General features: G+C 43.0%; 1 protein-coding gene across 3 annotated transcripts in view; it reads right to left on the reverse strand.

Moving 5' to 3' along the window:
- Positions 1-5927: 5927 nt before the first annotated feature.
- EFL1 (elongation factor like GTPase 1) overlaps positions 5928-27341 on the reverse strand; it is a 137718-nt gene continuing 116304 nt past the window's right edge. For 2 of the 3 annotated variants that reach the window (XM_060157417.1, XM_060157408.1), the window contains 2 exons: positions 22668-22852; positions 5928-7098 (listed from right to left, as the gene is read on the reverse strand). In XM_060157417.1, coding sequence (XP_060013400.1) covers positions 6910-7098; positions 22668-22852 — 374 coding nt within the window. In that variant the 3' untranslated portion in view covers positions 5928-6909. The remainder of the gene's footprint in view (positions 7099-22667; positions 22853-27341) is intronic. The other variant, XR_009542073.1, reaches the window with a different exon arrangement.

Below are 27341 nucleotides of genomic sequence, written 5' to 3' on the forward strand. Positions count from 1 at the left end.
TTATAAGTGCCCCAGATCTTTGAGCTGGTTCCTCCCTTTCTTTGCTCCTTCTGGGTTTGAAAGGCAAATAACTTCTTCCTCCAAAAATGTTCTGTCCAGAATGAACACCATATGGATGAATACTTTTTGGTGAGTTCTCTCCTTTGACCTTTAGTCTCCCAATCCTAAAAGAACAGTGTACACACTTGGAAAGAGTTAAAGAGTTTCCATATCTACTGGAAGGTGGAAGAAAGTTAATTATCCAAATGAGGCCTTGCAAATTTTACTTAAAGTTAGACTTAAGATGTATAGTGTGCATTCCCACTTGTAAATCACGAAGAAGTTAAGATAAATTTCGAAAAGAGCAAAGTATAATTTTAAATAGTTGTCAACTGAAATCTCTATGGCGGTAGTTTTCAAACTGAAGTATGCATCGGAATCACTTGGAGGGCTTGTGAAAACACAGCTTACTGAGCCCACCCCAGTTTGATTTAGGAGGTCTTAGGCGGGGGCCGAGAATTTGCATTTCCCTCAAGCTTCCAGGTGATGCTGTCTGGGGACCACACTTTGAGAAGCACTGCTCTTGGACACATCCACGCCACTAAGGCTTCTCTCTCAGGAAGGAGGAAGTGTGGCATTCCAGAAACACTGGAAGAGAGCCAGGAGAACTATGTTCTCAGTGTGCTTCTACGTGACTAATTGTACACTCTTAGGCTAATCCATACACTTCCACCAGGATTTACTGAGCATCTACTATGTGCAAGGCACAGATGGTATAAAAAATCTCACCTTCAAGCTTTCACATAAGTAAAAGGGCCAGGATCTGTACCCAAACCACACTTACCAGAATGCCGTGAGTACCATAAAAGAGATGCAAATAATATTATGGGCATCAGAAAAAGATAAGCTCATTTGGTTGGCAATGAGAAAGGTGACATCCTAATAGAGATGGCACTGGGCCCAGGCTTTAAGAGATGGGAAGGACACAGGGTGAAGGTGGGGGGACAGCGGGAACCACAAGACATTCTTGAGCAGAGGAGGGTGTCAGGATCAAAGGTGTTGTATTGGTCAAGGCTGTTCAGTGCTTGTGATTTTAAGTCAACTCAAATTGACTTCGACAGAAAAAGGCGAGGAAACTTACTGCCTCGTGTACCTGAAAAGTCCAGGGATAGCTTTGGTTTAAGGTACAGAATTTAGATGCTCAAAATTGTTCAGAAATTGGTCTCTCATCCATTCCAAAGAGGCCAAGGGACTTGAATACACCAACTGTCCCATCCTGGGTCACATGCAGGTGTGGTGAGGTCAAACCCACTCCAACCTCACGGACCAAGTAGGAATGAGGTGGTTTCCCCAAAGAAAAGCAGGGTGTTATTTCTAGAAGGCTTTTGTCTACTGGGTACTGCATAGGAGAAAACAGCCAAGAACTACTATAGATGTGAATAGCCCAAACATGGGATCCAACAGGTCACTATCAGAGGGGCAGCCAATTTAACAAAAGGTCACTACCCACCTCTCAGGTCCCTTGCCAAAGGACTTGCTACAAACCTGGCTTCCATTCTCGGGGTCTGGTCCAGGGCAACTCCCTGGTCCTCTGTCCCCTCCGCCTCGAGCTTCTCTACAGCAGCAGGAATCCTGCAAGGGGGACTGTCCAGGTGGGGGGAGGAGGGGACGATTGCAGTGGTGGCCCCTGTAGACCAGGCCTTCAGAGACAATCTCTGGAGGCTCCATTGTCTCCAGTTGTCTAATCAGGGCAGGGTCAGCTCAGCTACCATGCATCTTTCTCCCACCAGCCTCGAAGCCCACTGTCACTTTCCTAGAAGGTTCTGGATCATTCCTGTCCCTTGTGGATGCTGCTGTGCACTTAGTGGCCAGAGCAGGAGCCCCTGCTGCTCAAGTTCCTCCCGCTGCACCCAATTCTGCTGGGCGCCAGGCCTCCCCCCACGGTGGGCTCCCCGGGGAGCCCGTTCCCGAGTAACTGCAGCGCCACCGGTCCATGAACTGCTTTCTCCAAGGCTCTCTTGACCCACCCGCTCTTTGAAAAGGGGAAGGAATGGGCCCCTGTGCCAGAGGTGCTGGAGCAGCCCAGAGGGCTGGCTGGAGGAAGCCCTGGCTCTGGCCACAAAGGCAACATCAGTGCCTTGAGCAGAGCAGGTCGGCACAGGGATGGTTCTGCTCGGTGGGTGTGGCTGCCTGGGGACCAGGCCGGGGAGAAAAGAAAGTAAAGCCTGTGGAGGGTAAAAAGGTGGAAGGAAATGGTGGCTGGCAGAGTCGTGGTAAGTCAGAGCTTCCCAGAGTTGGGAAGACAGCAGGCTGTGGTGGGAGCAGAGCACAGTGAAGTTCAAACGTCCCAGGTGGGGCAGGCCAGGCCCGTGGCAAGGGCCGGAGCGGCCCTGAGTGCTGCCTCCGAAGCAGAGGGGCAGGAAGGGGAGTTGGCGCAGGGGGGGCTTCAGGAGCTGGGAAGACCACACGGAGACCCAGGAAGCTGACATCTCGGCTGGGCCTAGCCCTCACACTTTTCTGTAGCTCCCGTTCCAGCCGGAAGCACTGGCTGCCGCGGGTTCACGAAGGATGGATGAAGGGGAGCCCATAGGCAAGCTTATCTGGCTTGGCCTTAAGCAGAATCAGTCACTGTCCAAAGGCCAACTGTACGGCGGTCCCCAAAGCGAAGGGTCTCGGGGCTGGCCGATCCCACTTGCTATGCTTTGGGGACAGCACATAATCTGACAAGGGGCTCTGGCTACAGTGTAAAACCTGACCTGAAGGAAAGACCATGAAAAGTGAAGAAACCAGAAAGCAAGCACCCCTGGAATTTCGAGTCCTGCCGCCCTCCCCACTTTAGGTCCAGAGCGCTCAAGCTCAGCAGGATGGGAAGACCTCACTAGAGAAAAAGAAAAGTGAAATACGCAGCCTGAATTTTTGTCTTATCAGATCAACTGATTGTGTAATCAGCCTGAACTGAGGTATCTTCCCTCTCCGTGCATGTGCACTGCCTCAGGATTGTAATAAAAATAAAAAAGCAATGAAAATTGCTTTTAATACATTGGGCACGATACACCAGGTACTGTGTCCTAACATGGGTTATTTTGTTTCCTCCTCCCAACAATCCCTTCCACATGAGAAATTACCGACCACCTTACATCTGAGGGATGTAAGGCTTCCAGAGACTTGCCCAGGGTCACCCAGGTAGGAGTGACAGGACCCTAAGCTCTTGTCTCCCTGCTCCTGACCCCGCTGTAATACTGTCTGATGATATCAGGGCTCTGTGGTTCACAGAAACGTTTTTTATTTTTTCAAAAAGACAACAGATAACTTTTTGGAAAAATATGCTTCAAATGGTCACTCAAAATTAAGGAATAAAAATTCTTCAAGATCACTGATTTGCAAAAAGGTAAAAGTTGCAGCTGTGGTAAAAAGGCCTTTTAAATTGGACAAGAAAGGCTGTTTGTTTATGAGAAATCACACGAAATCTGGGACAGAATTAAAGCTGCTACACCTTTTGCCACGAACCAAAATCATACAAAATAATCTGTCAGACCCAAAGGCCTGGCAGAGATGTGCAAAGGGCAACCCCCAAAGCAAACGTGCGTTCCCAGCGCTCCCAGCCCTGAGGCTGAGGTGCGGGGTGGAATACAACTGCCTGGCCCTCTGGAACTTCCTCAGGAACACCGGAGGGAGGGGACACATGGGCTGGGAGAAACCCCATCCCCGTGACTCAAGATCAAGTCTCTGGCTTTCCAGCCCTGGGCCAGGAATGGCCAAGCTGGGAGGGCCTTGGCCCCTTCACTTCCAGAGCCCTTCCTCGTGTTCCGCCCCCTCCTCCCTCCCGTCTCCTCTGGTCGGTGCTCCCTTGCTTCCCTGGAGTCTGCGGCATATGGCTCTGCTCGTTCCCTGCAGGGCAGACATGCCACAAGGTGAGAAGCCTCCCCACCACTCATTCTTAAATTGCGAGAAGATGCTCTCTGTGCCGCGGGTTCTGTCTATGGAACAGGATCAAAGGAAAGTCTTCTTACTCCTGTGGTCTGGTTTATGTTTTTAGGTTGACATTCATAATCCTGTTTTTAGAATCTGATCTAAATTCTTGGCTTTTATTATTAATTTTATCTTTTTTTTCTAGCTTAGGAAGTTTAAAGTGCTCTTTGCCTTAAAAAGAAAGGATTACTTGGACTGCTTCACAATGGCACACCTTCTAATTCTGGGATTTAATAATCTATTCACCTGGAGGGCTTTGGCTCCAGGACAAGCCTTCTATGGCTCTGGGCCTTATTTGTTGTTGTAAGACAGGAGAGAAGGGAAATTTCTTATCCAGTTCCCTATTCCCAGTTCCAAGAGCACAGGTTAATCTAATTTTTTTAATCTGATTTCTGAAATCAATTATTTTTCCAAACTTACCAGCCATAAACCTGAGCCATATAGATAATGATTTTGAATCTTGGACACTGGCAGCTTTACCTAAGTTTGAGGCACAGAATATAAATATCATAAATATAAAGATGCCCCAAACCCTCACCTCGTCCTCTGCTATAGCGAAGATTCAGCTTCTGTTGATGATTTCCCTGACCTAACACACATCAGGCAACAGTCCCTGGAATCCTTTTGTGATGTACTCAGAGCAGGGCTTACCCAGAGGTGCAACTAAATGAGATATGGGACCATGGGCTGTGAATGTAACTTCTACGAGGCCGTAATGATTTCCTACTCCTATTCCCATACAACAGGTGTGAGGATCCAGTAATTCTCTCTCCCTCTCTGCACACACACACACCACACACCCCCACTCCATACACCCAGGGTCATAATAGGAGATGGGTATTTCCCCTCAAGTCTATGAAAACTCTGACCCTTCCAGACCCCACGCCCCTGGCCCACCTGTGCCCTGGGGTTGCCTTGGAAAAGGCATTAGGTTGATGTTGCCTATGCCTGTCCTCTGAGACCTCAGGACCTCAATGCCAAGAATCCTCCAGGAGTGAGGGTCTTGATTTTGTGGCTTCCTCACTGCCCCTGAGGCCTGTCTGTAAATGACTGCCAGAAACCAATCCCTATGTAAGAACAGGAACACCCCCATCCCACTTTGGGACTGATAACTCCTTGGTTCACTTCCACTGAATTCAGTACACTGAGGCTAGGGTCTGAGCATGCCATAGGGACACGAAGTAGAGACACAGTCTCACTATGCTGTCACACATGGACGGGGTATCCATGGCTGGGGCCCCGTCACCAACTACACACCACAGCAGATTACTCGCATGGCAGATTAGCTATAGCCCTTGGCCTGCCTGCTCGTGGTCATTCCTGCTTGTTGTTGTCTCCCCAAACGTGGAGAAGGAAGAGAGGCAATCTATCAACCTGACACGCCACCTCCCCACACCAGCACATCTGGCAGAGCCCAAGAGAATGCAGAAAGAGCTCCGACCCTTTCTGGGTTATGCCTCTTTTCTCTATTAAATGTAGCATTTGCTGATAAAGTGTATAGTCTAAGAAGACTTTTTATAGCACATCTGGCAGTTTGAATGATATGATTTACAAATGCTATAAATCGATGTGCTAGCTTTTCCTGTGTTATCAAAGTTTTCAGATAAACGAATACGTGGTATAACGCTCCTAAATTAATTCAGATATCAGTATCTGTTCCACTTAGACAGTGAATTATCTAGCTACATTTTCCCCAAAGTCTGGGTCAGTTAGAGTTGACCAGATATACCAGGGCTTTGGTACTAAGAATGACAGAGTTTAGGGCTTCCCTGGTGGCGCAGTGGTTGAGAGTCCACCTGCCGATGCAGGGGACATGGGTTCGTGCCCCGGTGCGGGAAGATCCCACATGCCGCAGAGCGGCTGGGCCCGTAAGCCATGGCCGCTGAGCCTGCGCGTCCGGAGCCTGTGCTCTGCAACGGGAGAGGCCACAACAGTGAGAGGCCCGCATACCGCAAAAAAAAAAAAAAAAAAAAAAAAAAAAGAATGACAGAGTTTATTAAAAACAACAAACAAACAAAAAAACATTAATAGCATTTCAAGCCTGGTCTGATAAATTTAGGTGTTTTGAAAAAGAATCCTTCTTTTAAGTGGCTATAAAAGATATTAGCACAACATCAAAAATTACAAAATCTATGACTGGATTGCATTTGTACCTTATATGGGGATCTCCCTGAATAAGGCAACTGAGGAGATTTAGGGAAGGTATTTACAATCAAGGCAATAATCTCATCATATTAGCTAATATCCCTTCAGTAAGGCTAAGAGGAAACAGCCAAGAGGATTATAGAAATTTACCTTTTTTTAAAAAAAGAAAAAGGTATAGGGCATAACTTTAATTAACATTTATTTAAATATGAGTGATGCAATTTAGCAGGGAGTGTAAAAACAGAAGGTTTAAAGGCCAACAGTTGAACATTACATTGGTTTGCTACACAAATAAAGATGTGTAGCAAGATGAATCAGCTGTAACAGTGACTTGGTTTAACTAACCTAAAGGCAGCTGGTCTCTCGAGTATGCGGTCTCTCCAAATGATGTTAAATGCTGTGATTCAATGATTAAATATGAAGTATGTTTAAGTGGAGGATGTAATCAGAAGAGCGACACTCTGATGACAGGCAGAGGGGTGGGTGCTCAGTGTAGAGGACCCAGCCCACTGGGGGATCTGCACACCCTGCCCCTGGCACTTAGCAGGTTGCCCTCATCACAGCACGAGTCTTGCTGCCAAGGGGTTATACATAGGGTAGGAAGAAGGCACCACTGCAATATTTATCACTTCTTGCCTTGTACCAGAACCAATTACAAAAACATTTTGGAACGCCCTCTTTAAAATATGATATGGATCAAATTTATTGAAAGTGAATGCACAGAGATGATGCAGCATAAAGGAATTTTCCCAGGATCGAAGCCTCGGTGATACTTCCTAACTTATTACAAAGAGAAGAATCTGCCACCAGTGGTAGTTACTTATTTTTGCTGAGGGTTCTCTGCTTTTCTGCGTGCTCCACAATCTTCTCTTCCACATAAAGACCCTTCCGCTTTCGTACCGCATTCATGTACTTCCGGGCCTGGTTCTCAGAATCAGCCTTTTCCCCAAAGTGCAAATACTCCTCCTCAGTGGTTGGTACCCAGAAGGGGTCGCTGGGAATGATCTTGTAAAAGGAGGTGACAGAACGTGCTAGATTAGACAAGTATACTTTCATCTCAAATGCCAACTCATACAGTCTTAGCTTAAGAATAAAAGTGAAGCAATGAAGAGTTAAGCTTGCTAGAAATGGTAATAAACAAATATGAAGGATCACAGGCGGTATGGACAAATGCAAGTAGATTCAACAAAACTTGTGACATGCATATTATTCTTTACTCCTAGAGCCTTTACATAACACTAAGTAAGAAAACTATTAACTTTGAATAATATAATAGAAAAAAACCCTCCCTTTCACTAGGATATACCTGGGTATCAGTGTCACTTCACTAATTTTGCCTTTGTCCTCAGCAAAGACCAACACATGTAAGTCCATTCTTGATTATTCTGAGCTTTTCGCTCCAAAATTCAGTGCAGTATTAGGAGCTCGGTATTGCCTACAGATGAAGACCACATTCCACAAGATCAGCTTTATCAGTAATAACAGTGAGATTCTGACTTTTATATGCCTTGTTCTTTTCGTTGTTTTTTCTTACTTCTCAATTGGGAGGAAAGAGGTGCTATTTCTCAAGTGGTCTCAGATCCCAACACTTTTCAATTTAAAATGCAGAAATTAAAGAAAAATTTATTTTATAATAGTCACTCTTCAACACAAGAAAAGGAAATTTCTGTGGACCAGGAAGGGAGAGGTTCTTGGAGGGAGAGAAGAGAGCCCACAGTAATATGTGAGGGCAAAAGCCCCAACCACTTCCCACAGGGAGCCAAGACAGCTGTGCACCAGGAGGGCCAGGCTTTTACTGCCCACTTAGGATGGGCCCAAAGCCACATAAACCAGGTGTGTGGGGACCAGAACCATCCACTCTTCTCTGGAGCTGGAATAACCATGTCTGCCCAGGGCTGTGGCTGAAAATGAGTTGGAGGTCATGAGATAAAAGCCGTCACCTTCTGAAGATCAGACTCGGCCTGTGCTGAGTCTGTTGTCCTGCACCATCCACACTGGTGAAGGCACCAAGCTGAGCCACTGCAAATGCTACAGTTAGAGCTACGGCACTCAGGAGGACAGAGGAGGAGAGAATTCCTGCTGAAAATGACCCTACCAGTAAGGTATACAGAAGATAAAAGAAAATCCAGCACCATGAAAGACAGGTGCCAGACTCAACAAAAGGGAGCATGAATAATCAAATAGAGATAATAAGGTAATCTGAAGAGAAAATTCTAGAGAGTTCATTTAAAAAATCCTCCAAGAAATAAAGGAGATGGGGGTGGGGAATAGCATCCACAATACATTAGGCAGTTGTGAAAAAGAAAGAACTAGAAATCCCAGAAATTAAAATTTTAGACATTAAAATTAAAAAAAACAAAGAAACTCAGTGGGTAGGTTAAACAGAAAACTGCTGAAGCGAGAATAAGTAAATTAAAAAGACATTTGATATTCAGAATATATAAAGAACTCTTAGAACTCAACAACAAAAAACCCCAAACAATCCGATAAAAAATGGGCAAAGGACTTGAATAGACATGTCTCCAAAAAGGATATACAAATGGCCAACAAGCAATTGAAAAGATGCTCAACATTATCAGTCATGAAGGAAATTCAAATCAAAACCACAGTGAGGTACCACTTCACACCCACTGGGATGACTATTTAAAAAAAAAAAAAATGGGGCTTCCCTGGTGGCGCAGTGGTTGAGAGGCCGCCTGCCGATGCAGGGTACACGCGTTCGTACCCCGGTCTGGGAAGATCCCACATGCCGCGGAGCGGCTAGGCCCGTGAGCCATGGCCGCTGAGCCTGCGCGTCCGGAGCCTGTGCTCCGCAACGGGAGAGGCCACAACAGTGAGAGGCCCGCGTACAGCAAAAAAAAAAAAAAAAAAAAAAGGAAAAAAAGCGTTGGTGAGGATGTGGAGAGACTGGAAGCCTCATGCATTGCTGATAAGAATGTAAGACGCTACAGCCACTGTGGAAAAGTCTGGCGGTTTCTCAAAAAGTTAAACGCAGAATTATCATACGACTCTGCAATTCTACTCATAGGTATATACCCCAAAGGACTGAAAACAGGAACTCAAACAAGTATCAATACATATACATGCAAGAACATAGCAGCACTATTCACAACAGCCAAAAGGTGGAAAAGCCTAAATGTCCATCAATGGACGAACAAACTATGGTATACAATACATACAACGGAGTGTTACACAGCCATACGAAGAATACTGATACGTGCTAAATGTGGATGTACCTCCAAAACAGTATGCTCAGTGGAAGAAGCCAGACACAAAAGGTTACATATTATAGGATTCCATTTGTATAAAATGTCCAGAAGAGATGAACCACAGACATAGAATGCAGACTGACGGTTACCCGGGGGCTGGTAGGGGAGTCTGTGTGTAAGCCCAGATCCAGGAAGGCTCTGGCACCTCTCTAAATCCAAGGCAGGCGCGGAGGCTGGAGCGAATGTAACGCAGGGGTTGACGGTGCTGGTGCTGAAGTCAGATCTGCATGACTGGGGCAAGTTACTTAAAGGCATCTTGTGCCTTAGTTCTCTCGTTTGTAAAGGTGTAATATTAAAAGTCCTAATCTCCTATGATTGTACGAGGGCTAAATGAGATCATCAATTTATGTCAAGTCATGCCAGGGATGCAGTAACAGCACATCACCACTCTCTGACACTGCTGAATTCAAGACTAGGGCTACAAGTGCAAGCACAGTTGAATGGAAGTGGAAGGGGCGAGTCTGGAAAGTGGGTAGTGTCTCTGCGTGCTCTTATGAACCACCAGCCTATTGTGGCTGGAAAAACAGACCCACTCAAAGAACTGCTACTGCATTCTGTCCCCGGGAGATGAATCCCTTTGCTTCCACAGTCACCTCTGGAGACCCTGTCTGCCACTCTCCTCCACCACCCCCAGCCACAACCACATGTCACAACCTCCTAAGTGTGTCAAAGCACAGACCAGTGCCCTCAGGCTGAAGAAGGATGACATGCTAGGTATGAGGACTCAAGTGTCATCAGGGTATACGTCTACAGAGGATAAGCAAAATCTCCAAGGTGCCATTAGCCAAGTATTAGCAGGTTGCTGGGGCCCTGCCACCCCCAAGTCTAATGTGACACGGTACCAGAGTAGTGGGGTGATGCTGCAGACCTGCAAGTTCCCACACACCGGTGAGTGGATTCAAGGGTGCTGAGAGGCTGGTGGAAGCCTGGGGGCAGGACAAAGGCAGCTGCGGGTGGGGATTTTGTGGCTAGAGACAAGTGGTTGGTAGGAGAGATTCCTGAAACTGGTTGGTGCCACCACACTGGCCCCAGCAGCCGGATGGGGCTGGACCAGTCAAGCCATTTCCCGGCCAAAGCCACTGAGGATCTAGGGTACTGTGCTGAAGCTGAGGCTCCCCTCCCCCTTTCCACAGAAGGCCCCCTCTTGCTTAGAGAGGGGCAGAAGAAAGTCAGGAAATGGAACATTTACGTGGGCAGTCATCCACAAAGACTATACTTGTAAGAGACTAGTTTTAAGCGAGTTATCAGTGCCCTCCTCTAACTAGTTGGATGATAAACCCGTCATAGAATATAAAGAAGCCACATGTTCTTAGCAGGTCTCAGTGGTAGCAGTGAACACATCTTTAATCCAGTTAAAAAAAAGTGACACATTTTATAAAGAGAAATAAGTGAGGTGTTAGTTGGGAGATATCAGACTCAGACTGGCCAACTGAAGGCCAGAGTGTCCTCTTTTCAAAAATGTAACTTCAGAGCTTCAGAAGGGTCCAGTTTCGCCTGGGCCCTCAGTGTATGTTTCTGAGGTTTGCTCAGTTTGTCTCCCGAGCCGCCAGGGCCGCTTTCTGTGCCCATCTCCAGCTGCCCGGGGGACTCGACCCGATGCGGGTCCACTGCCCACATCTCTTCTGTCCAGCACGGGCAGCTGCTGTTTTCACCTTCACTCCTCCTGTATCTGTGTGGACATCTGAAGCTTCTTGCCTCGACATGCCAAACGAAGTCTCAGAAAAGGGGCAATGGGGTACACTTTACCAGAAAGTGACTGGCCTGGTCCAGTCCCACCTGACCGTGTTAGGGTCGTTTTGAATTTTCCCAGTGGGGTGATGACAAGGCCACCCCAAAGGCTGTCCAGCTGATGCTCCACAGAAAGGCATCCTTGAGGCGACAGAGCAGAGCTTGCTATCAGTTTGGAAGACAAGATGCTTTCTTCTAACTGGCTCACCCAGAATTCACGTGCCTACAGTGAGAATGTTTTTTTTTTTTGGCAACTCCACAGCCTAAAGAGGATGCCATTTTCTAACTCACAGGAAGAAAGGCACCCAAGTGCTAGCTGTTGCCCTGAGCATTACTACAAAAAAAAAAAAAAAAAAAGCCTAGAAGAAAAACGCTTTGGGAGCTCTCTTTCAATACTTTGCCCAATTTTCCCTATGGTTATGGCTGGCAGGTGGCAAACGCCATGTCCAAAATACACTTCTTCCGTGCGATTGTGATCACTTCTTCCTTACCCTAACGTGAACTTTAGCCCACCCCTCAGCAGCGAGTCTTGAGGTTATGCTGACATACATGTAGATCAGCACTGGCTGGTAATATTTTTCCTTCTGTGTCTGTTATTAGCTCCTTTTCTTCCTTTTTCATAGAAGGGTAAAACATAGAAAGAGAAATTATGAGATTGCTGACTTCAAAGGTTTCCTCATGGAAAATGCCTGTAATTTTATTTTCTCTATTTTTTGAAGCACTTTCTCTCAAAAGCTCTTGATTGTAAATTACATGGTGTGGTAGAATACAAATGAAAAAAAGTGCCTTGGAGTGAGAAGCCAGATCTCAACAACTGTGTTATTTCTAATCCTAACTATGGGGGAAAACTGAGACAGCCAGAAAAGATCAGATCAATGACACTTAATTATAATGTAGTTTTCTAGACTTTCAAAAGATTTGAAGCTTTGGGAACAGGACCATGACAGGTGGCAAGGGGATGACAGAAGGATGGTACAAAACTGGAGCAAACTTTCCTTGACTACATTTTTCTCTCAAGTTATTTATTAAAGGGCGGATTTGTAATGATTAGCTGTAACTAAGTCAAAAACTAATATATTTTTAAAACTACTACTAAGTATGTCAGATTAACTTTCAGCCTCCCCGCCCTTTTTTTTTTTTTAAATTTTGAAAAAGAAAGGAGACTGAAAAACCATCATGGTTTTCACGTTGACAAAAACTGCCTGCTTCGTAAAACTTTGCTGTTTTATATTAACTGTTCCTAAATACTTATTATCCTCTTTTTCTTTGGTATTAGTATTTCAGGTGGGCATACAGATGACCTAGGTTCTGGGGGGAGGGGTAGGTAGGCACACATTTTCTATAAAGCTCAAGACAGTAAATATTTTAGACTGTGGGCCACATGGTCTCTGTCGTAACTACTCAAGTCTGCTTGAAAGCAGCCATATAAAATACGTAAATGAATGGGTATGGCTATATCTGAGTATATTTTATTTACCAAAACAGGTAACGGGTCATAGTTTGCTGACTCCTGAATGAGTTAAAGACTATATTGCCCAGCCTCCTTGTCACATGGAGCCTTGTTAGATGTGGCGGGATGATGTGTTCTGGGCAATGGACTTGGGCAGCATCCTCTTAACGGGACTATGCCCTCTTAACAGAGTATGTCCTCTTCCTATTGCCTATTCTTAATGGCCGGTATGCAGAGGTGACAGTAGGAGGTGAAACAGCCACTCTGGACCATCCAAGTGTTGAGAAAGGCAGCAAAGGAGCAGAAGTCTGGGCTCCTTCCACAGTGAGCTGCACACCAGCCCTGGACTGCCTCCTGAGACTCAAAAGAGAATCTTCTGCTTAATTTGAGCCACTCCACTTTGAGATCCTTTTGATAGAGCAGCCTTATCTGTTTCCAGAATATAGCTGACAATTGGCAAATGGTGAGAAGTTTAGTTTATAGGTCTTTAAAAAAATGTGCTTTATAAAGTCACTTTCCAGGAAAAGGGTGACTACAAAATGATGAGGGGACTTCCCTGGTGGCACAGTGGTTAAGAATCTGCCTGCTAATGCCGGGGACATGGGTTCGAGCCCCGACCCGGGAAGATCCCACATGCCGCGGAGCAACTAAGCCCGGGCACCACAACTACTGAGTCTGTGCTCTAGAGCCTGCAAGCCACAACTACTGAAGCCCGTGCTCCACAACAAGAGAAGCCACCGCAATGAGAAGCCCGCGCACCACAACAAAGAGCAGCCCCCGCTCGCCACGAGAAAAAGCCCGCGAGCAGCAACAAGAACCAACTCAGCCCCAAAGACCCCACGCAGACAAAAATTTAAATTAAAAAATAAATTTATATAAAAAAATAAAATGAGGTATTTTAAACAAACAATAGAATAAATGAATTCAAATATATAATTCTTCCAATAATGATGCCATTATAAGAGCTCTGAATATGTTTTAGATCTGTATTTACAGAGAACCCCAGGGATCACTTAACCTACACGCTCTTTGTTCTGACCAAACATACTATAACCCAGTTTTCTGCACCAGTGCTGATCAAGGACATTTTCTTTTCTTTTTTGTATTTTATTTATTTGTTTTTTATACAGCAGGTTCTTATTAGTTATCCATCTTATACATATTAGTGGATACATATCAATTGCAATCTCCCAATTCATCCCACCACCACCCCCCACCCCCTGCCACTTTCCCCCCTTGGTGTCCATACATTTGTTCTCTACATCTGTCTATTTCTGCCCTGTAAACCGGTTCATCTGTACCATTTTTCTAGGTTCCACATATATCGTTAATATACTATATTTGTTTTTCTCTTTCTGACTTACTTCACTCTGTATGATGGTCTCTAGATCCATCCACGTCTCTACAAATGACCCAATTTCGTTCCTTTTTATGGATAAGTAATATTCCACCGTATATATGTACCACATCTTCTTTATCCATTCGTCTGTTGATGGGCATTTAGGTTGCTTTCGTGACCTGGCTATTGTAAACAGTGCTGCAATGAACACTGGGGTGCATGTGTGGTTTTGAATTATGTTTTTTTCTAGGCATATGTCCAGTAGTGGGATTTCTGGGTCATGTGGTAATTCTATTTTTAGTTTTTTAAGGAACGTCCATACTGTTCTTCCTAGTGGCTGTATCAATTTACATTCCCACCAACAGTGCAAGAGGGTTCCCTTTTCTTCACACCCTCTCCAGCATTTGTTGTTTGTAGATTTTCTGATGATGCCCATTCTAACCGGTGTGAGGTGATACCTCGTTGTAGTTTTGATTTGCATTTCTCTAATGATTAGTGATGTTGCGCAGCTTTTCACGTGCTTCTTGGCCATCTGTATGTCTTCTTTGAAGAAACGTCTATTTAGGTCTTCTGCCCATTTTTGGACTGGTTGTTTTAATATTGAGCTTCATGACCTGTTTATAAATTTTGGAGATTAATCCTTTGTCTGTTGATTCGTTTGCAAATATTTTCTCCCATTCTGAGGGTTGTCTTTCCGTCTTGCTTGTAGTTTGCCGTGCAAAAGCTTTTAAGTTTCATTAGGTCCCATTTATTTGTTTATTTTTGTTTTTATTTCCATTACTCTAGGAGGTGGATGAAAAAAGATCTTGCTGTGATTTCTGTGAGAGTGTTCTTCCTATGTTTTCCTCTAAGAGTTTTATAGTGTCCGGTCTTATATTTAGGTCTTTAATCCATTTTGAGTTTATTTTTGCATATGGTGTTAGGGAGTGTTCTAATTTCATTCTTTTACACATAGCTGTCCAGTTTTCCCAGCACCACTTATTGAAGAGACAGCCTTTTCTCCATTGTATATCCTTGCCTCCTTTGTCATAGATTAGCTGACCATAGGTGCGTGGGTTTATCTCTGGGCTTTCTATCCTGTTCCACTGATCTGTACTTGTTTTTGTGGCAGTACCATATTATCTTGATTACTGTAGCTCTGTAGTATTGTCTGAAGTCAGGGAGTCTCATTCCTCCAGCTCTGTTTTCTTCCCTCAAGACTGCTTTTGCTATTCAGGGTCTTTTGTGTTTCCATACAAATTTTAAGATGTTTTGTTCTAGTTCTGTAAAAAATGCCACTGGTAATTTGATAGGCTTTGCATTGAACCTGCAGACTGCTTTGGTAGTAGAGTCATTTTCACAATATTGATTCTTCCAGTCCAAAAACATGGTATCTCTCTCCATCTGTTGGTATCATCTTTAATTTCTTTCATCAGTGTCTTATAGTTGTCTGCATACAGGTCTTTTATCTCCCTAGGTAGCTTTATTCCTAGGTATTCTTTTTGTTGCAATGGTAAATGGGAGTGTTTCCTTAATTTCTCTTTCAGATGTTTCATCATTAGTATATAGGAATGCAAGAGATTTCTGTGCATTAATTTTGTATCCTGCAACTTTACCACATTCACTGATTAGCTCTAGTAGTTTTCTGGTGGCATCTTTAGGATTCTCTATGTATAGTATCATGTCATCTGCAAACAGTGACAGTTTTACTTCTTCTTTTCCAATCTGTATTCCTTTTATTTCTTTTTCTTCTCTGATTGCTGTGGCTAGGACTTCCAAAACTATGTTGAATAATAGTGGCAAGAGTGGACATCCTTGTCTTGTTGCTGATCTTAGAGGAAATGCTTTCAGTTTTTCACCATTGAGAATGATGTTTGCTGTGGGTTTGTCATATATGGCCTTTATTATGTTGAGGTAGGTTCCCTCTATGCCCACTTTCTGGAGAGTTTTTATCATAAATGGGTGTTGAATTTTGTCAAAAGCTTTTTCTGCATCTACTGAGATGATCGTATGGTTTTTACTCTTCAGTTTGTTAATATGGTGTATCACATTGATTGATTTGCATATATTGAAGAATACTTGCATCCCTGGGATACATCCCACTTGATCATGGTGTATGATCCTTTTAATGTGTTGTTGATTTCTGTTTGCTAGTATTTTGTTGAGGATTTTTGCATCTATATTCATCAGTGATACTGGTCTGTAATTTTCTTTTTTTGTAGTACCTCTGTCTGATTTTGGCATCAGGGTGATGGTGGCTTCATAGAATGAGTTTGGGAGTGTTCCTTCCTCTGCAATTTTTTGGAAGAGTTTGAGAAGGATGGGTGTTAGCTCTTCTCTAAATGTTTGATAGAATTCACCTGTGAAGCCATCTGGTCTTGGACTTTTGTTTGTTGGAAGTTTTTTTTTTTTTTTTTTTAACATCTTTATTGGAGTATAATTGCTTTACAATGGTATGTCAGTTTCAGCTTCACAACAAAATGAATCAGTTATATATATACATACATTCCCATATCTCTTCCCGCTTGCGTCTCCCTCCCTCCCACCCTCCCTATCCCACCCCTCCAGGCGGTCACAAAGCACCGAGCTGATCTCCCTGTGCTATGCGGCTGCTTCCCACTAGCTATCTACCTTACGTTTGGTAGTGTAATATATGTCCATGCCTCTTTATCGCTTTGTCGCCGTTTACCCTTCCCCCTCCCCATAGCCTCAAGTCCATTCTCTAGTAAGTCTGTGTCTTTATTCCTGTTTCACCCCTAGGTTTTTCATGACATTTTTTTTTCTTAAATTCCATATATATGTGTTAGCATACGGCATTTGTCTCTCTCTTTCTGACTTACTTCACTCTGTATGACAGACTCTAGGTCTATCCACCTCATTACAAATAGCTCAGTTTTGTCTCTTTTTATGGCTGAGTAATATTCCATTGTATATATGTGCCACATCTTCTTTATCCACTCATCCGATGATGGACACTTAGGTTGTTTCCATCTCTGGGCTATTGTAAACAGAGCTGCAACGAACATTTTGGTACATGACTCTTTTTGAATTTTGGTTTTCTCAGGGTATATGCCCAGTAGTGGGATTGCTGGGTCATATGGTAGTTCTATTTGTAGCTTTTTAAGGAACCTCCATATTGTTCTCCACAGTGGCTGTATCAATTTACATTCCCACCAACAGTGTAAGAGGGTTCCCTCTTCTCCACACCCTCTCCAGCATTTATTGTTTCTAGATTTTTTGATGATGGCCATTCTGACTGGTGTGAGATGATATCTCATTGTAGTTTTGATTTGCATTTCTCTAATGATTAGTGATGTTGAGCATTCTTTCATGTTGGAAGATTTTTAATCACAGGTTCAATTTCATTACTTGTGATTGGTCTGTCCATATTTTCTATTTCATCCTGGTTCAGTCTTGGAAGGTTATACCTTTCTAAGAATTTGTCCATTTCTTCTAGGCTATCCACTTTATTGGCATAGTTGCTTGTAGTACTCTTAGGATGCTTTGTATTTCTGTGGTATCCGTTGTAACTTCTCCTTTTTAATTTCTAATTTTATTGATTTGAGTCCTCTCCCTCTTTTTCTTGATGAGTCTGGCTAATGATTTTGTTTATCTTCTCAAAGAACCAGCTTTTAGTTTTACTGATCTTTGCTATTGTTTTCTTTGTTTCTATTTCACTTATTTCTGCTCTGATCTTTATGATTTCTTTCCTTCTACTAACCTTGGGTTTTGTTTGTCCTTCTTTCTCTAGCTCCTCTAGGTGTAAGGTTAGATTTTTTATTTGAGATTTTTCTTGTTTCTTGAGGTAGGACTGTATTGCTATAAACTTCCCTCTTAGAACTGCTTTTGCTGCATCCCATAGGTTTTGGATAGTCGTGTCTTCATTGTCACCTGTCTCTAGGTATTTTCTGATTTCCTCTTTGATTTCTTCAGTGATCTCTTGGCTATTTAGTAACGTATTGTTTAGCCTCCATGTGTTTGTTTTTTATGTTTTTTTCCCCCTGTAATTGATTTCTAATCTCGTAGCGTTGTGGTCAGAAAAGGTGCTTGATATGATTTCAATTTTCTTAAATTTACTGAGGCTTGCTTTGTGACCCAGGCTGTGATCTACCCTGGAGAATGTTCCGTGTGCACTTGAGAAGAATGTGTAATCTGCTGTTTTTGGATGGAATGTCTTATAAATATCAATTAAATCTATCTGGTCTATTGTGTCATTTAAAGCTTGTGTTTCCTTATGAAATTTGTCTGGTTGATCTGTCCATTGGTGTAAGTGAGGTGTTAAAGTCCCCCACTATTATTATGTTACTGTTGATTTCCTCTTTTATAGCTGTTAGCAGCTGCTTTATGTATTGAGGTGCTCCTATGTTGGGTGCATATATATTTATAATTGTTATATCTTCTTTTTGGATTGATCCCTTGATGGTTATGTAGTGCCCTTCCTCGTCTCTTGTAACATTCTTTATTTTAAAGTCTATTTTATCTGATATGAGTATTGCTACTCCAGCTTTCTTTTGATTTCCTTTTGCATGGAATATCTTTCCCCATCCCTTCACTTTCGGTCTGTATGTGTCCCTAGGTCTGAAGTGGGTCTCTTGCAGACAGCATATATATGGGTCTTATTTTTGTGTACCTTCAGCGAGCCTGTGTCTTTTGGCTGGAGCATTTAATTCATTCACGTTTAAGGTAATCATCAATATGTATGTTCCTATTACCATTTTCTTAATTGTTATGGGCTTGTTTTTGTAGGTCCTTTTCTTCTCTTGTGTTTCCCACTTAGAGAAGTTCCTTTAGCCTTTGTTGTAGAGCTGGTTTGGTGGTGCAGAATTCTCTTAGCTTTTGCTTGTCTGTAAAGCTTTTGATTTCTCCATCGAATCTGAATGAGATCCTTGATGTGTAGAGTAATCTTGGTTGTAGCTTCTTCCCTTTCACCACTTTAAATATATCATGCCACTCCCTTCTGGCTTGTAGAGTTTCTGCTGAGAAATCACCTGTTAACCTTATGGGAGTTCCCTTGTATGTTATTTGTCGTTTTTCCCTTGTTGCTTTCAATAATTTTTCTTTGTCTTTAATTTTTGTCAGTTTGATTACTATGTGTCTCGGTGTGTTTCCCCTTGAGTTTATCCTGCCTGGGACTCTCTGCGCTTCCTGGACTTGGGTGGCTATTTGCCTTCCCGTGTTAGGGAAGTTTGCAACTATAATCTCTTCAAATATTTTCTCACGTCCTTTCTCTCTCTCTTCTCCTTCTGGGACCCCTATAATGTGAATGTTGTTCCATTTAATGTTGTTCCAGAGGTCTCTTAGGCTGTCTTCATTTCTCTTCATTCTTTTTTCTTTATTCTGTTCCGTGGCAGTGAATTCCACCGTTCTGTCTTCCAGGTCACTTATGGTTCTTCTGCCCCAGTTATTCTGCTATTGATTCCTTCTACTGTATTTTTCATTTCAGTTATTGTATTGTCCATCTCTGTTTGTTTGTTCTTTAATTCTTCTAGGTCTTTGTTAAACATTTCTTGCATCTTCTCGATCTCTGCCTCCATTCTTTTTCCGAGGTCCTGGATCATCTTCACTGTCATTATTCTGAATTCTTTTTCTGGAAGGTTGCCTATCTCCACTTCATTTAGTTGTTTTTCTGGGGGTTTTATCTTGTTCCTTCATCTGGTACATAGCCCTCTGCCTTTTCATCTTGTCTCTCTGTGAATGTGGTTTTTGTTCCACAGGCTGGATTGTAGTTCTTCTTCCTTCTGCTGTCTGCCCTCTGGCGTATGAGGCTATCTAAAAGGCTTGTGCAAGTTTCCTGATGGGCGGGACTGGTGGTGGGTAGAGCTGGTTGTTGCTCTGGTGGGCAGGGCTCAGTAAAACTTTAATCCACTTGTCTGCTGACGGGTGGGGCTGGGGTTCCCTCCCTGTTGGTTGTTTGGCCTGAGGCAACCCAACACTGAAGCCTACGTGGGCTCTTTGGTGGGGCTAATGGTGGACTCTGGGAGGGCTCATGCCAAGGAGTACTTCCCAGAACTTCTGCTGCTAGTGTCCTTGTCCTCATGGTGAGACAGAGCCGCCCCCGCCTCTGCAGGAGACCATCCAACACTAGCAGGTACGTCTGGTTCAGTCTCCTATGGGGTCGCTGCTCCTTCCCCTGGGTCCCGATGTGCACACTACTTTGTGTGTGCCCTCCAAGATCGGAGTCTCTGTTTCCCTCAGTCCTGTCGAAGTCCTGCAATCAAATCCCGCTAGCCTTCAAAGTCTGATTCTCTAGGTATTCCTCCTCCCGTTGCCGGACCCCCAGGTTGGGAAGCCTGAGGTGGGGCTCAGAACCTTCACTGCAGTGGGTGGACTTCTGTGGTATATTTGTTCTCCAGTTTTGAGTCACCCACCCAGCGGTTACGGGATTTGATTTTATTGTGATTGCGCCCTTCCTACCATCTCATTGCGGCTTCTCCTTTGTCTTTGGATGTGGGGTATCTTTTTTGGTGAGCTCCAGTATCTTCCTGTCGATGACTGTTCAGCAGTTAGTTGTAATTCCAGTGCTCTCGCAAGAGGGAGTGAGCACACATCCTTCTACTCTCAAGGCCATCTGAATGAGATGGACGACTTGTCATCTCTAAGATATTCAGAAGCATGAGCTGCAAGTTCTGAAGGCAGTTTTCAGCAATGGCAGCACAAATGAAGAAAGTGTTTCACTTCTCAAGGTCATTACTTTGAAGTGGAATAAGTCTCTCTTCAGTTCTAAGCATCATTTAGCTGCACTGTCCTGTAATCACACATCTGGTCACTAAAACACGTGGGGGGATAACGCTAATGTTTTTCATTAGGAACATCAGTAATATATTTACACTATAGACATAGTTCTTCAGAAGTTGCCTTTATAAATCCATTCCTTCTACTTCTTACTGGTTTGTGTTTTTATGTAAAAGTTGAGTGCCAAAAAGCAAAACCAAAAAGCTAGAAGTTTGGATAAGTGGGAGACTACTACCCCATAAGTGTGGGCATTAACAAATAACTTAAATGTTTTGTGCTACTGTTTTCTACATAATGAAGTACAGCAATGGCATCTATTCAGATATAGGCCAATAAAACCATCAAAACATCATTTAGTTTCTAGAAAAAGATGCAAGAAAAATTTCATAGTAAATCAGTGTTAAAATGTAGTTTGTACTGACAACCAAAAAAATGTAACCTAAATTAGAACAACATTAACTTTAGTTCTATCAAGTACTAAGAACGTAACTTTCTCTTTTCAAGGAGAAGCAGACACAGTTGAGTGTTTTGGACTAGCAACTTCACTTGTATCAATTTAGATGATATGAACTTGCCCAACTAAAATCAAATTTGCCCTGTCCAAAGTTAGTTTTGCTGAAGTGTCACCTTTCTTTACTTTGCCAGATTCACTTGACTATAGAATTCATTTTAAAGAGAAAGTTCTCCCTCAATTATTCCCATTCCTCTATACTGTCTAAATTTAAACTGCTCGTTGGAAGCATTCTAGAGAAAGGGACCCAGCTGGCTAAAGAAAGTGAAAGGAGTAAAAAGAGCTTAGCAATGAACCCAAACCATGAGCTTTGTTTATAAATAGTTTAAGGAAAAAGTCTGGATTTGTGTGAAGTTGAGTGCAATGCCACACTGCTGAGAGAGAGCCAAAAGGAACATGACACGGACTCTAAGAATGTTGACAAGAAAACAATCTTCATGCCAGGGAGGGCCTACCAGTGTCAGGCACTAGGCTAGATATTCCATATACCTTATATCTCAGAGGCAAAACAAACTCAGGGAGGTTCCACAATTTGTCCAAATAAGTGGCAGAATTAATATTTGAAACCAGGACTTCTCAACACCAAAGTCAATGCTCCTTCCACTAAACTATACACCTCCACGGTACAAGAGAATAATGTGAAGTTACTTAGGTTCCCTGTAAACAGTGACAACAGAACTTTCTTAAAATCACCTTTCAAACTTACAACCTACAGTTTAAGAATGCTATTCCTGACCTTCAGGCTTTGTCTTGAAACATAACACACATTGCTTTCTGCTCATGCCCTACAGCTTTCCTTCACTGCTTCTCACACAGGCACCCTCCAACCCAATGTCCTTCTCTCCTCCTTAGCCGCTAGCTTCTACCTTTCCTTTCAGGATCTGTTCACAAAGGCCAGTCTGACCTCCCCGTCCTTTCTTGTTATTATCTTCTTGCCCTAAGTTAAAAAAACAGTGTGTTCACAATCTTGTCTTCTCTCCCAAGCAATGTGGACCTGTGAAGTTTGCATTTCTGATTACAGATAAGGTTTGCCTTTCACCTACCTTTCCCTACACTGACAGTGAAGTGTTTTGATGAGCCATTTTATTCCACAACACTTGAAAGCCACAGGAGCCTTGAATCTCTATAATGGGGACTGAAGAATATGTAACACGTAATAATTTAAAGGTGCCCCTTGTAAGAAGCATAACTGTTTGCCTTTAAATGCTAGAAGTACTTTTTCCCCAGAAGAAACAATACCTTAAAGTTTCACTTTCAAAATATCTGTGGTTTTCTTATCTACAATATTACCTTTGGAGGGAAAAAAGGGATTAAACGTTCTGTCTTAAATTTTACATCAAATGAAAAAAAAAAGAATATATATGTGTGTGTGTATTACAAAGCGCATATAACCTAAGGCTCATTCAATCTGGATGAAAAAATGCCATCTGCTTTGTCCTGTCCATTTGACTGAGCAGAGCCAGAGGAAGGCCACATGGCCTGGGAAGTCGTCTGCTACTCTTGGCGCCATCTATAAGGAAGCACATCCGTAGACGCAAAGGAAGGAACGAGGATTTGGATTCTTACCTCCCAATGGCTAAATATCAGCTGCGGGCTGGCCAGGCCACTTGTCCTCTTCCTAATTTCATCAGCAAAGCCAAAGCTTTCGGCCACGGGCAGCACAGCCTTGATGATGAACATGTCCGTCCCCTCTTTCATTTCCTCTTGTAGCACTCGACCTTCTCTCTTTGACAAGACCGCATAGACCCGACCTGCAAAGCCATATACACCTTTTAAATTCATTGACCGGTTACATGTCTTGAGCGACACAAAGATGGGACTACTCCTGTACCCTGTTAACAATCAACTAATGATTAACTTTGTTCCCAATAATTTTGGTTTACAGAAGCATGGGAAATTTTCAAGTGTTTATTTAAACAGTAAAGCATGACAATTATAGAAAAATTAGAAACAAATGATAACAAAAGGTGAAATCACCCCAAACTGCATTACCCCAGGACAATCCCCTCAACACAGCGTGAGAAGCAGGAGACTTTAAAAGGACCTTTTGATATAATTTCACTACGAGGTGTCTTTGGGTCTGAAATCCAACGAGATGAGGGTGACTGGGCTTTGTAAATGTTAAGATATTCTAATAATTTCAAGACATTATTAATGTGATGATAATTATCATGATGACAAGCTATTTGGGACTAGTAAGCAATCAACTGGCTCAAGGACGTTTTTATACTAAAAATTAAAGCCGCACATATATACCTGCTTGCTTGTATTTGTTTTAAGCTGATACTATCTCAGTGGTACAAATATAAGGGTTTTATTACCTGAAAACTGATACTCTGGAATCTTTAATGTCTGGTAACAATTTTTACTGCCACGTCACAGGAATTCTAGCAAATCCTCTTGGCTAGCACTTTTATTTCATCTTTAGGCACAATTCTTTCTTCCACTCACGAGGGAGACCCCTTCCCCTCTGACTGGCTTCTGTATGACTGCCTCTGGGTGCTCAGACTATCCATTCAGCTAGTAAGCAGAACAGACTGCAGAGAACAGAGATAAACTGGAGATCACAGACAACTGGAAGGAACTTGCTTTAGCTAATGGGTACACTCTTTAAAGCCCCCACTTTCACCTTCCATTTAGAAAAAATAATTTTAATTACGTAAGTGATCTATAAATATATTATCCTTAAAAATTTACACATTGCCGTGAAGCAGAGTGCAAGTCTCCTCTGACTACCACACTGAGCTCTGGACTCTGCCCTCCGTCCTAAAAAACTGGGTGGTGATCTGGTGCGGATGCCACCCACCTTACTTATTTTTTATTTTTTAGACTGGGCACTGAGGACGCAGGGCAAACTTTTCTCTCTGACTCAGATTTCCCCCTGGTGGTGGTTATTGGGAAGGATAAAGGAAAACAAATGCCAGGAAACCCACTGTGTCGCAAGGCTTAAAAATTTAAAAAAAACCTTAAGAACTCCGGAGGGCCTTCTGCATCTCTTGGCTTAGCATCAAAACAAATAAATTAAAAATTCCACCAGTGATGACAGGTACAGTTGTCCTCTTCCCCACTCCCGCGCCCGCCTCCACAGTTTCGCCTTCTTCCTGCCCCACAAGCCCTAAGGGACCGCCTCTCGCGTCTTCACTGTGTGCTCTTTCTTTAACACCCAGGCTCTACCGGTTGCCCTGAGCTCTATTAAAGCTGCTTCCTTGAAATTTCACAATAATTTTCATATTCCTATCCTAAATGTCTTTTTCTCAATCCTCATTCTCTGATTTCTCTGCGGTTTCTGCAGCTACTGATCAACACCCTCTCTGACAAATCTCTCCAATCTTAGTGTCACCTTCCTTTGACCCCTGGCCCTCTAACAACCATCATTCTACTTACTGTCTACTACAGTAATTCTTAAGGGTATGACTTCTTCCTAAGAGTATTGAGGCTCAATACTCTTCTCCAAACAAACTTTCCCTTCAGAAAGCCCATTCATTTCTCATTTGTGTGGTTTAAATTATTAACTTTATGTCTGGGATTCCTGGGACTCTGTTTCTAAGCCTGGCCTCTCACTGGACCTCCAATCCCACATTTACTGGGACTGTGGCTGCCAGGGCATCTCCACGGTGGAGCGCAACTTGCTTTTAAATTCAACGTGTCTAAGACACAATACATTGCCTATTGCAAAAGGCAACTCCACTCCTCAATTTTGAAGTCATTTCTCCTGTCATTCACACTAGAAATCTCAGAGTCAGAGAATCACAGAACAGTGGGCTAGAAGGGAACTCAGGGGTCAAGTTCTACCACAGTAGTCATTTAGATTCTGCTTGCATACGTCTAAAACTCACTTCCTCCCAGGGCAGGCCATTCCATCTTTGGACAGTGCTGATTGGTAGACAATTCTTGAGCCCCAAGTTTCTAACCATTAGGCCCAGTTTTTGTCCTATGGGACAGGTTTAACCCCTCGTCCACAGACCAGCCTTTAAGCTACTTGAAGACAGTATTCAGCCTTCTCTTCTCCAGTATGAACACCTCCTCTTTCTCTGTCACGACCTTCCTTTCCTGTTCCATCCTGACCACTTTCCTATTTGAACGACTACAATTTATTTACATTGCTTTTGGAAAGCAGTTTCTAGAACTGAAAGCCATATTTTAGGTACAGTCTGAAAAGCTCTTGAAAAAAGCAGAATAATTAGTGTCTGTATTAGTGATCCCCTCTAGGTTACAGATGACTTGCCTGAGATTCTTATGAGAAAAAAATTATGAGAAAAACATTCTTATGAGAAAAAAAACTTACTGTAATAGCTACCATGTGTGAACTAGTCATCTTTATTTACTCCTCTACCTCACTCTAAGGAAAGTTTTATGGTGGTTTATGGAAGTAAATACCAAACAATGGGGTGGGGAGAGAGAAAGAATGAGTAAACTGGGGCAAAGAGACTCTGAGGAGCTGGGCCGGCAGGGACGAGCCGCCTGGCTGCTGCTGCAGAGGCTGGCTGCTCCTCCCCTGCTTCACGGGTCATGCCAGCAGGCTTGGATCAATCATTATAATTGGAACTGAATGTAATTAATCATGTAATTTTGGGCCATTCCATTTTAATTCCACTAAAACTAAATCTTAAAACTGGGACACAGTGATGGATCACTGAACAATGGACACCAGCTATAACAAAACCTTCCAATACACTTGGCGCTCATGACAGCTGTGTCCAATGCTTGGATGCACTCAGGGACCCTCTCCACTGCTGAGGTTACACTGAGAAATGAATGCAGTCCTATCAATGAGGATTTCTGATCATGTGGCCCCTGACAGAATATTTTGATACCCCTTCAACTGGTCATAACACCTCAGGCATTTGTTCACTCACTCAAAGGAAGATCACAGTGCGCCCTACTGTACGCAAGGCACCAGGGAAGAGGCATCCGTCAGGAAAGAAGCGGCAACAGAAAGGTTAATTGCCTGACTGGTTTTGATCAGGGCTCCACTTTTAACGACTGCACTATAAATGTCTCAGCCTGTACTCCAGGCCCTCTATGACCTGGCAGGAACCCACCACTCCAGCTCCTGAAACTGCCAGACCCTAGAGCACAGAGCACAGACTCTACACCCTAAGCCAAGGTAAACCCCTCACTGCCCACAGGACACGTGTGAGGTTTTTCCACTCTGAGCTCACAGTTTCTCCAACTCAGAGTACTCTTAGCCCAGCTTTATAGTCAAATCCTTTTCATCATTTGAAGACCATTCAAAAACAACTCGTTCCACAAAGTGTTCTGTGAGATCCCAAGATCGAAATAATCTCTTCACCATTTGGGCGTTACTGAACCTAATCTGTTCTTTTGTGGCATTACAGATTCTTATATACATATTTTCTTCTTCCATAATAGGCAGTTAAGATTGGTCTGCAGATTCCACCATCTTTAGAGCTGAAAGTTTGGCAATTAAAGGTATGTTATTTTTTTTTCAGAATTTAGGAAAGGAAGCAGCTGTCCACAGCAATGTTTTCTCTAATAATAAACAAACAGGAAACAATGTGAATTTCCAATTTGGGGATGATGGGAAGTAAATTACAGCACATCAAATTGATAGGATATTATGCAGAGGTTAAAATGAAAATTATGAATACTAAGTAGCCAAATGGAAGTGTGTTTATAAAACAGATAATAAATGTAAAAAGCAAAACATCAAACCGCCTCTACCATAATGCGTAACAGCTATGCAAAATGTACTATTATGGACAAAGATGGTAAAAGAAAATGAAAAATGATAGGCTGACTTCCAAGGTGGAAGATTTTTCTTTCATCTTGTGGTTTCTGTTACTGTTGGTAACACTTGCAGTATAACTTCAATTAAAAACACACACACACAAAGAAATCGGTGGGCATTTCTTATTCTTATAAACTAGGTCACACAAACCTCTTTTCCTTTTGTCACAGAACCACCAGACTGCTAAATCAAGCAAATGTGGTTGACAGGATGCAGGTGGTCTTCAACCAAATATGAGATAAAGTGTGCTGTGGACGTAACAGGGAACGTGGGCTGGTTGCTATTAGATAGAAATGGATGTTAACAAGTCACTCCCACCCTGGAAGGATGTCCTTAGTGAACTGTCAGTGCTCTGTTCACAGCTCTGTGTCCTTACTATGATAATCAGCCACTTAAAAATTCAGAAGGCATGGTGATCAAATCCAAAGTTGACATGAAGCTGGCAAAGGTAATAAATTCTTTGACAGAATCAGGATAACTAGGTAAGG

Source organism: Lagenorhynchus albirostris, chromosome 1, assembly GCF_949774975.1.
Source record: "Lagenorhynchus albirostris chromosome 1, mLagAlb1.1, whole genome shotgun sequence".
In the NCBI taxonomy this organism is placed as follows: domain Eukaryota; kingdom Metazoa; phylum Chordata; class Mammalia; order Artiodactyla; family Delphinidae; genus Lagenorhynchus; species Lagenorhynchus albirostris.